The following is an 11,429-nucleotide window of genomic DNA, read 5'->3' as shown; positions in this document are numbered from 1 at the left end:
GCTCCCGAGGACTTGTTTTGGTGTGCGCGGGGTGTTTGAACCGCTTGTTTGAGCAAAAAAAAGTTCAAAGTGTGATTTTATAAAAATCATTATAAAATCACAAGGTTATGCAGTTTTTCTGAGTTTGGGTTGGATGAACAGGAAGATGCAGCTCTTCCATAAACCCTGCTCAGACATCCTCAAAGTTTTGAGGACATTGTGTAATTCGAGGCTGAAGTTTTCTCCCACAAAAAGGTGGGAAACTCATCACGCGGGTTTGCCGACCTACACCACGGGTGCAGTTGGACGGCGGGCGGACGTCCGGCCCGACGTTGGCCACCCCCTCTCCGCCCCTGCAGTTAAACTTTGCACGGCGGACGTTGGGAGGAGTGTATGTCGGGAAGGTCGGGCTCAAGCTTAACTAAGCCTCTCAATCGGAGGGTCAGGGGGGGCCAACCCCGCGTCCCGAAGGAGAGGCTTACCTGTAAAGTTGGACCCGCGGCCTGAGGACAGTCAAATTTTGGCAGAGAAATGATAAAAAATAAACTCAGAACAAAGTTAAAAATAAATAAATGAACTCTCTTCAATGCCTTTTGGCACAGTTGTAGCTGCCCATCTTGAGCATCTGCTGGATTTTTTTGGGGGAAATTTGGCCATAAATGGCCTGCTCAGCAGCTATTTTTGCAAGGGCACTTACACATTTGGGAAATTAGATTTTGATGACCCGCCAGATTCCACTCTTGTTGGATCAGGGAGAGTCCCACGGCTCTTGAAGTATTAAATTGCATTTTTAATGAAATATGTACATATTTGCAATTGGTGGCGCTTATGGCTTATAATGTATGCATTTTGCTATTTATGCCATAAGGAGCGGATCGATCCAAGAGTTTATCTGGGCCTGCATTGGGCAGATCACTCCAATGCCCAATACTTATCCATCCCCACAGCTTCCTAATGCTATGGAAATGTGGAGCTTTGAGGGCTGTACATATACCAAAAAATCACAAGCTTTTCAATGGTCTGGGAGGCGTGACCAGAATCAGAGCGCTTGTGGGTGATTTGGGGGTTGTAATGCCCTCCCCAGCCAAATGGCTGGTTGTGCTCACGCAAGATTTGGGACATTATATTCAAGTCCCTCCTTCGGAGGCGCTTCGCGCCTCCTCGGAAGGAGGGGACTTGTGTTAAGTTAGGGTCGGGCTGCCTCTGATGGCGGCTAGGCCACGAATCCTACCCGGACGTTGGGCTTCAAGCTGGGATTACCCAGACGTCAGCCGCGGGGCCTAGGGTCATGATGGGATCCGAGCAGCAAAAATCACCCAGGGGGGGATCAATCCGGCGACCGCACCATACACCTGCAGATAGATCGTGCGGTCGCCGGTGTGATTGCTTACGACCACTGCGATAAGAACAACATTCATAAGATCGTTCATCTCAGTAATGACAGGACCCGGGAAAGCCCCGACCAAGCCGCCTCATGTAATTTTTGCTGATTTTGGGTTTTGGATACATGGGGAAATTGGGTTTTTCCCAATTTAACCCAGTTTGGATACATAGTACATGAGGAGGATATCTTGGGAGAAAGGCCCACCGGGGCAAAATTAGACAAAAAAGCCTTTCGTTGGCCGGGAATTGAACCCAAGACCTAAATGGTTGGTGTTTCTTTCCAGGCAAGCCCAAAATATACCAACTACATTAGGAACATCTTGGAAAAATCAACCAATTTGGATACTTATCCGGTGATTTACATGAGGAGCATTTTGCAAAAAAATGTCCCATGGATACGTGTTACATGAGGCGGCTTGGTAGGGGCTCTCCGGGGTCCTGTAACGACCATATACCGCAATCTCTACTTACCATGAAGAGCAAACGGTGCGAAGTCCAACATTTTTTTTTCTCTTCTATGTACGATCCGCGAGCACGCTTGGCAGATCGTACTTGTGGACTCAGGAAACTCACTTTTTCAAGTGAGTTTCTGACCTTGGGCCGACGGACAGGTCGACTAGTCCGGTGACTCGTTGGGAAGGTCGGCTCATTTCCGGGGGCATCCGACCTGTTGACAACCTCGAGGGCCGGCCGACCATGCTGACCCGCCGGGCAGATGGGTTGGCCGGACCTATCAGACAACCCGACCATGCTGCCTCGCGGGTCGGCACGGTCGGACGAGGTCGGCCTGCCCTCCCTGTCGGGAGGAACAGCCGACGGGTGGTCGGGCAGGGTCGGGCCGACCCAAAGGGCTGCTCGACGTCCTGCTAGGACGTCCCGACCCAAATCTGACGGAAGGGTCCGCCCAGGTCCGCCCGCCGCGCGACTTACTTTACAAGTGGAGCCGTGGGTCCCCCCTGCGGGGGGGTTCGCTTCGCGGACCGACCAGCCAGCAAATGGCTGGCGCACCCCGCAGCAGGGGACTTGTGTTAAGTTCGATTTAACCCTTTCTCATCAAGACACGGAACTCGAACCATCAAACCAAACTGACAAGATGAAAGCATCGAACCAGAAAAAGAAGAACAAGCATCACGCAAAACCTCGCCAGCTCAAACGGCAAACTGAAGAAGAGGAAATCAAAAAGTTAGCATCTGAGAGCCTTTCCTTTGTTAGCCGCTTTTCTCTTGTTCTTTTCTTGGATAATATTTTTAGTCGTCGGGTTCGGGTGAAACTAAGGTTTTTTTTTTTTTTACGATAGGATCTCGCAAAGCCACCAACGCTTTTTACTGACCTGCCCATCTCAAGAGCCACGTTGAAAGGACTACAAGCTGCCAAATTTGAGAAACTGACTCCAATCCAAGCACTGGCGATACCTCGAGCACTGAAAGGGCGAGATGTTCTGGGAGCAGCACGGACGGGGTCTGGAAAGACGTTGGCGTTTTTGATTCCAGTCTTAGAGATGCTTTATCGGCAGAAATGGGGAGCGATGGACGGCTTGGGTGCTTTGATCATCAGTCCTACTCGGGAATTGGCCGTTCAAATCTTCGAGGTGCTCAGGTCGATCGGCAAATTTCATGCGTTTAGCGCTGGACTAGTCATCGGCGGTAAAAACTTAGAAGACGAAAGGGAACGACTCGGAAGGATGAACATCCTGGTTTCTACTCCCGGCCGTTTACAACAACACCTCGAACAAACTACCAACTTTGATTCTGATAACCTTCAGGTTCTAGGTATGTAACACTTTCACCCAAAGGCTGCCTACTGAACAGTCCTTTTCAACTTGTATACTAAGCATGTATCACACCCGATCACTGCAGTACTCGATGAAGCCGACCGAATCTTGGATATGGGCTTCGCCAATTCTGTCAATGCGATAATTTCTAGTCTTCCCAATTCACGACAGTCGCTTCTGTTCTCAGCGACTCAAACAAAGTCTGTCAAAGACCTCGCCCGGTTATCTCTTACTGGAGATCCAGAGTACGTGTCGGCACGTGAGACAGGAGTTGAACGGGATCTTACCACGCCAAAGGAACTCGTACAAAGCTACATGGTAACACCGCTAGAATGTAAAATAGATTATCTCTGGGGTTTCGTAAGGACTCATCTCAAGACGAAAATGATAGTTTTTTTAAGCAGCTGCAAACAGGTTTGTCATTTTCTTTTTTCCCGATCTTCCTTCTGGATCCGTTTTCTGAACGATGGTTTCTTTTATCGTCCTGCTAATCAATGCCTTCCAGGTTCGTTTTGTTCACGAAATCTTTCGCCATCTACGGCCGGGGATTCCCTTGCTACACTTGCACGGAAAACAAAAGCAAATCAAACGGCTTGAAATTTACGAACGATTTTCCTCGTCTCCTCAAGCATGTCTATTCGCCACAGACATAGCTGCGCGAGGGCTCGATTTCCCATCCGTCGATTGGGTGGTCCAAGTGGACTGTCCCGAAGACGTCGATACCTACATACATCGAGTAGGCCGGACTGCCCGTTATCAAAGCGGTGGGAAGGCGCTACTGCTGTTATTGCCCTCGGAAGAAGAAGGGATGCTGAAGAAGTGGGAAACTAGAGGAATCGTGGTCTCCAAAGTTAAACCCAACGAATCGAAGAAGCAGTCCATCCAGACTCAAATACAGGCTCAAATGTTCAAGTTCCCAGAGCTCAAATTTCTCGGACAGCGAGCTTTCATCTCATACGTCCGATCCATACATCTTCAAAAAAATAAGGACATTTTCAAGTTGAAAGAAATGGATTTAGTCAAATTTGCTGAATCCATGGGCTTGCCAGGGGCGCCCCAAGTCCGGTTTTCTGGTTCGGGAGCTGGCGGTGCTGCTGGGGGGACCGGCGAGAGTGCTAAAGCTAAGAAAAACGCCCCACGGGATTTGGAGACATTGAAGAAACTTACCCTCAATCAAAACATAGCGAGTGCGCAAACAGTCAATAAGGATGGTAGGGATGAAAATGAGGCGGCATCAGGTAGCGATTCCGCGTCTTCTGATTCCGGATCCAATTCCGATTCCGATGAGGAGGGTGATGACGACGAAAGTAGTGATGGGGAGGAAAAAACCCACTCGGACACCGCCGTCGCCCACCCTTCAGCCACTAATTCCGAAGCAGCAAAACCAGCCGTTCGAACGAAATATGACCGAATGTTCCAGCGGCAAAATCAAGATATTCTTTCGCAGCACTATGCCAAACTAGTCGATCGCACTGCAGATGGAATGGAAGATCAAGAGAAGGGAGACGAAGAAGACGATTTCATTCAATTGAAGCGGGCTGATCATGATCTGGATGCCGCAGAGGCGGCAATACCAGATTCGGCTTACTTATCCAAACGCAAGCTCAAACTAGCCACCTCAAAGAAAGCAGTGGCGATGTCAGGTATCGGCTTGGGCAAAAAAGTGATTTTTGATGACGAGGGAGAGGCTCACCAGGCTTACGAGATCTTACAAGAAGAAGAATACAAAAAGAACCATAATGTGGAGAGCGAGATTAAGGATTTCGTGGTTCGAGAAAAGGAGAAAGTTAAACAAGCTGATCAAACAGATAAGCTGGTGGCTAAAAATAAACGGGCTGAGAAGAAGCGGAAACGGAAACTTAATCCCGAAGGCAATCAAAATGTAAGCATTGTTTTCTACACTGAACGGTCTCCTTTTCCAATCTTATTTTCCTTAACCTGAACTAACATCGGTGATGGTTGATGCTATCTTCAGGAGGCGATCCACGGAGCGAGAGTTGCTGAATTGGTTTCGAATGACGAGGATGATGGATACATTTCGCCTGAGTTTGATCTCCCCTCGGAATCCGAATCTGGCTCGGATGGCGATGGTGATCCGCATCGGCACCGGCCTAAGAAATTTAAGGCCCTTGGTCGACGGGAGAGTCTGGATGAAGAGGAGGACGACCTTGAAGCCTTGGCTCTCCAGAAACTTCAACAGAGAATCAAGCCCACTCTTTAAAACTCGATCGTTCGAATTCTTCTCTTCCCGAGAAAGTCAGCCTCCACTTTGTTTTCTCTGTTCCACAAAAAGATCCACAGTAATCAATCGGTCTCGAATAGCTATTCAACCAATGTTGTTCCAAAGTCGAACTCATACTACCAAGCCACGCAAATGAAGCATTATTGTCTAACATGAATTTATAATACATCCGGCGTTTACACATTAAACAGGAGATGGATTTTTGCTGCCGTTTATCTGACGCCTATGCAGTGGTAACTGAATCTTACGTTCTCTGAGTATCACTGGGAGCTTGGTCTACCGGGAAATTGTAATTTTTGTTCCCCGCTACAGTGTCTGTTCGGTCTTACGGTTGTTTTTTGAAGGCCTTCAACCAAAATTATAATGTTCACATCATTTGCTCACTTAGAAGAAGATGAATTGGACAGCAACACTCAGATGCCTTTCATTCTTTTTTGATTCAGCTCTGGGGTTCAGCTCATGAAGAATGCCTCCTTGGAAGACAGGCAATCTCCAGAATACTTTTTGAGACAGTTTGCACATCCCATTTCGAGCATACACCGCGGCCGTATGGGTGGATATTTAATTGATTTACATATTGTCTTTACCAAAAAGCTTGCACCTCTTTTGCCTCGACTTGGTATTGACATAAGACGTACAGTTGTTTTTTCTCCGGGGTTTTATCCTGACATCTGTCAGACAAGGCCGACACCAGAAATTACCCTCGGAGCCACCATTCTCCAGTAGATGATGTTGGAGTAGAGCCAGTGAAAATACGAGCTCATATTCAGAACCAGGGCAGTTTGTAGACCCTGGGAACCATCGAACTTAACACAAGTCCCTCACGCCTACAGTGCCCCCCACGACTTCTCAACTGCCCCTACAGGGGGGTTCCAAATTTTGGAGATTTTTTTTCCAAAAATTCTTTTAAAAGTGGGCTGATGCTGGGCTCTTTTTGGCCCATTTTTTGATGCAAATGTCACATTTCACCAACCAGACCTGGTAACATGCATGATAATAGTCCAAAGTCATTGAAATTTCACTGGACTTGCTGCCAAGAGAGCAATGAAGAAATATTCTTCACATTGCCGCATTCCAAAGAGTGTACTGATGGATATGGCAATCATTAATAACTAAGGAGGTACATATTTACATAAATACCTACACCTGTAGTATGCATGTACATAGATAATTTAGTCTCTAAATACATAATAAATATTCTATAAGTCCATAGTACATGTCTGTAACCACATACTATGGTCTTAAAACCAGCTGTTCCAAATTTTGCATCTGAAAAAAATGAAACTTTTTTTTGAGGCATTGCACAGACTTCAAAGTTATATTTTTGAGTTCTACTGCGTCTGTAGGGCTCAAAAATGTATAGTTTACATGTGATACATGTCTGGTGACTTTGAACACATTGTTCACAGTTCAAATTTTTCTTGCAGGTGCGGGGTAGTTGAGAAGTTGTGGGGGGCACTGTACGCTCAGGGGGGGCCCGAAGGGCCCGCCTCCCGAAGGCAGGGACTTGCACCTAAAGTCAGCTTGCGAGGGGGAGAGCTACCAGCCAAAGGGTATGGAGTTGATCTCACCCCCCTCTTTTCCCCAGTAGCTCTCATATAAAACTCTGGCCCTTTGCACCATTAGAAGCGCAAGGCATCCAGCATACTGATTCCAGCTTGAAAAGCCCAAATATCTCTATCCCCTCCCAATAATCCATGTGTAAATAAAATAACATTGTAACCAATCCAACCTCTTCAAGCCCGGATATCCCAATAGATATATCCGGTGCTAAATGCATGAACAAGTATCGCACAGGAGCCACAATTGTACATACCTCTTATCAATCTTCTCTAATGAACCGCTTGCATGACTTTGCCACTATTGTTGAGGCCAACCGTGCGATGAAGGCAGGCGACATAGGACAACTGATGAATTTGTGGAAGATATGGTCTGTTATGTCCCAAGCCCTCACTGGCCTGGTAAACTATTGATCATATTTGCCTCACATGGTTCTCCTTCTCACCAAGGTGCTACCTCCTGCACTTAAAAAATATATACTCCACGGTATGCTGTTCTCCCCAACGGGCCGACCGGATCACTTTGTAACCAAAGATTACTATCTTCATGTTTCTATACAACCAAAGTGGGATTGGTACCCAAGTCAAGCGGTTGCAAGAGATGTTCTCTTTGAACATGCTGATAGTAAGTCATTAATCATTATCTCACTGATCATGAAATTCAATCTAATATGTCGAATTGATCCTACCAAATTTATGTTCAGCTCCGCTCATTGTTTCACAGTTTCAAGATCAAATTAGGAGGAGCTTGGGTCATTTTTTGGAGCTCTGCAATTGTTTACGCTTATTTACCAACTTTTTTGAGCTAGATGACGACGACTTGAAAGGTGATTTTGATGAGTTGATTGGGCTTTGGGATGACTTTTTCAGAAGCTTGGATGCAGTAGTTGAGCTTTTTGTTTTTATCACCATTCTTGATTGTTCGGTTTCACAAAAAAATTTGTGATGTTTGAAGGACTGGTTAATGGGATCTCGGCGCACTACATAACCAAACCGTTGTTCACTGGTATTTTGACTAGACTAACAATCATGATCATCAGATTCCAGAATCTATGGATTTAACACTGCCAACTGGCTGTATTTAGTCAAAAACCCGTGAGAGGGTCCATGGACCAATGATGTGAATGGATCCGCACCTGTCAAACTTGACTTCCGAAAAAACCAGGGGATGATGGACTACAAATTACAAACCACTGGCTATTTTTGGCCAATTGTTTCCAAAAAAAAGAGGGAATACACCTGAGAAGCAAGGCTACAGCTTTGTCTACTCAGAATTATTTTTGAGAGGTTCTGTTTTTTTTAAACAGAGGTTGAGTTTAAAAAATGTGAAAATCAGGCCAATTTCTCAAAGTGCTCAGGCCGCGCGGCTGACTTTTGGCGTAAGCCTCTCCTACGGAGAGTCCCTTCAGAGCATCCGCATCCGTGGCTAGATTAGCCTGGCTAACTAGCTTGAATTGCGATTGGAATAGGATAATCCAATTGGCCATCCGCATGGGTGGGGATTAGCGGGTCCAAGGCTGTTGGAGGTTATGTGTTTAGGTGCCTATATGTTATGTGTTTGGCACCTAAACACATAAAGTTCATGCTAACAAGCATGATGCATATTCATTTTGGGATTAGTCCCAGGATTAGTGGGGTCTACATTTAGACCCCACTAGCTCCAAACGGAGCTCCAGGCTAAGTTGATCCCCAGTTGATCCAACCCAATGCGGGTGCAGGGTTGAACTACAGTGCCCCCCATGACTTCTTGACTACCCCGCACCCGCAAAAAAAAAAATTGAACTTTGAACGACGTGTTCAAAGTCACCAGACATGTATCAGATGTAAACTATATATTCTTGAGCCCTACAGAAGTAGGGGAACTTGAAAATATAACTTCAAAGTCTGTGCAATGCCTCAAAAAAAAGGTTCATTTTTTCTGGATGCAAAATTTGGAACGGCTGGTTCTAAACCCATATTATGTGGTTACAGACATGTACTATGGACTTCTAGAGTATTTGTTATGTATTTAGAGAGGTGTATGTATGTACATGTCTAGGTATATGTATATATGAACCTCCTTAGTTCATGACTGCAAGATCCATCAGCGCACTCTTTGGAATGCGGTGATGTGAAGAATATTTCTTCATTGCTCTCTGGGCAGCAGGTCCAGTGAGACCAAGAGCATATGCCAAGTGCTGCCAATCAATTTTTTGGAAAAACTTTTGGATTGTAGAGATAGGGCAAGAACGCCTGGAGATTTCAAAAAGTGCCTGGTATTGTTTCCAAGTGGAACACTTATGGCTCAGTCTTTGATAATCTACAACATATGTATGAATGACAGAGACAGTGTTAGAAACAAACTTCTAAGATATGATGAACAAAATGAAGAGCAAGCTTACCTGATTTGACATAGGCTCAAAAGACAACGGTGGGCCAGCTATGCTAACCGTAGCGTTAGCGTGGCGTAGCGTAGCAGAATTCCGCTAACTTTTAGCGTAGCGTTAGCGGAATTGCGCCTTTCTGCGCTAACGCTACGCGCAAAGGGTGCGCAGCTAATTTAGCTGTTAGCGTAGCGTTAGCGCAGATGCGCGCAATTGCGCTAATGCTACACACGCAGGGCGCAAAAGAGCGCGCGCTACGCTGCGCTACGCTGCGCTACGCTGCGCTACAGTGCTTTTAGCTGAAAAAAAGGCCTTTTTTTCCGCTAAAAGCGCTGTAGCGCAGCGTAGCGTAGCGTAGTGACTGTAGCGGCGCGCTAACACTAACATACAATTGGCGCGCTGTTAGCACCGCTGAAACGTAGCGCAGCGTAGCGCAGCGTAGCGGCGCTAAAAGCGCGCTAATGCTGCTCAAAATGAGCGGGCGCTTTTTGCCGCTACGCTAACGCTAAGTGGCCCTGTAGCGTAGTGTAGCGTAGCGGCCCACCGTTGCAAAAGAGCTCAATCAGGTTCAGTTTGCAGTGGAACTTTGGCAGGAACAGGCATATGTGCCCTGATTCTTCAATGATAGTCTGGAGTAAGGGCCTCTTGGCCAGGAAATTGGATTGATTGGCCACAATCTGTGACCAGTAGCAGTCCTTTGCTTTTGGTGCTTGGACATTGGTTGCTGAGATAGTGCCGATCTCCTCTCTGAAGCAGGTGTCTTGGTTGATGAAGTAGCCTTGGCTTGCTTCACCAGATTGCTTGCCCTAGCTTCAGCATCTTTGACAGCAGTACTGGTGGAACAACTCTTGCACTTCATTCACAGTGGAGGTAAGCGGGCCGCAATTTGAGCACAACAGTAGTGTCCCCAGAGTCCACGCTCCATAAGAAAATGCTGGATTCCCTTGGGCTGGCCAGCTAGCGATTCAACCATGTAGTCCATTGGAAAGCACATACTCTGCGGTTGGCCTCCTAGCTCTTCCGGTATGTGAGGATCATTGCTAGGGATTATTGTATCCTGCATGCAAGATTGCTTTCCACCGGGTCCAAGATTCATATTCTGGGCTCAAAGCGCTTCAGGTCCATAAGCTTCATGAGCCAAAGAGCAATCAAAAACAAAAACACCCTGGCAATCGGGGTGCAAAGATTTGAATATTGGCAAGGCCTTCTCCAATACCTGTTTGCAGAGCTGAGCCATGTCCCACCAAGGATCACCCTGCAAGCCAGGGTAGATTACTGTTGCAGCGTCTGAACAAGCAAGCTGATTTAATTCTTGCTGGTCGGATAATAGAACTAATCAACCATGTGACTGCAATGTAAAGTCAGAGATGTGCATGAGCTGTCCAAGGCTTTTTGATCAAAGCTTGGTTGCACCTGGGAGAAGCCACAACAGTGTTGGCCGTTCTTTTGCGTGTATAGTTGATTCATCATGATAGATAAAGACTGTCTCCTTGTTGTTGCCGAGAATTTCTGGTTCAACCATGACCGCAGTTCCACAATTGTCCCCACAATGTGACATTTGCATCAAAAAAAGCCAAAAAAAAAGCTCTACATTGGCCCACTTTAAAAAAAAAATTGAAAAAAAAAATCTCCAAAATTTGGAACCCCCCTGTAGGGGTAGTTGAGAAGTCGTGGGGGGCACTGTAAGTGCCCTAATCCGGGCTAACTTAGCGCCCGGTGCGGATGGTCTCAGGACCCCCGTTCGAGAGGCTTTGTTAAGCTCGGGGACCCATCCCTCAGCTTTGCGACTCATCAGATTCGCCCTCTGCTCCAACGGAGGGGCCAACCAAGAACCCGGCCGCTTTCCAACCTGACAGGGAACATGAAGGCCGTGAGACATCCAAGGCAGAAACACAATTTCAAGTTTTTAAATCCTCTTGCATAAATCCATAAAAATAGAGCGCTAGGTCCAAGATTAACGGGAAAGACAATAAATAGATGATGGGTTTCCTGCACCACATCAAGAATGGTTTGGGGTTTGGGATGGGTCAACTTGCCGAGGGAGCTTATCAGGGCAGCGTCGCTCAGGCCAGGCAGTCTTAGGATTAAGTGCTTCCCGCCCACCTGCAATCATGGGTGAGCTGCTTTAATGG

The 11,429-nt window shown here is 46.7% G+C and overlaps 1 protein-coding gene across 1 annotated transcript; it reads left to right on the top strand.

Annotated features, from left to right (window-relative positions):
• Positions 1 to 2,455: 2,455 nt before the first annotated feature.
• PtA15_10A702 (uncharacterized protein) lies at positions 2,456 to 5,354 on the top strand (the record flags this gene model as incomplete). The annotated part of the gene is made up of 5 exons (XM_053160906.1): positions 2,456 to 2,569; positions 2,660 to 3,131; positions 3,219 to 3,547; positions 3,639 to 5,015; positions 5,109 to 5,354. 5 exons carry the CDS (start codon positions 2,456 to 2,458, stop codon positions 5,352 to 5,354), a joined length of 2,538 nt encoding a protein of 845 aa, XP_053024833.1.
• Positions 5,355 to 11,429: the final 6,075 nt, after the last annotated feature.

Source organism: Puccinia triticina, chromosome 10A, assembly GCF_026914185.1.
Source record: "Puccinia triticina chromosome 10A, complete sequence".
Classification (NCBI taxonomy): domain Eukaryota; kingdom Fungi; phylum Basidiomycota; class Pucciniomycetes; order Pucciniales; family Pucciniaceae; genus Puccinia; species Puccinia triticina.
This window is presented reverse-complemented; position numbering and strand designations above follow the sequence as displayed.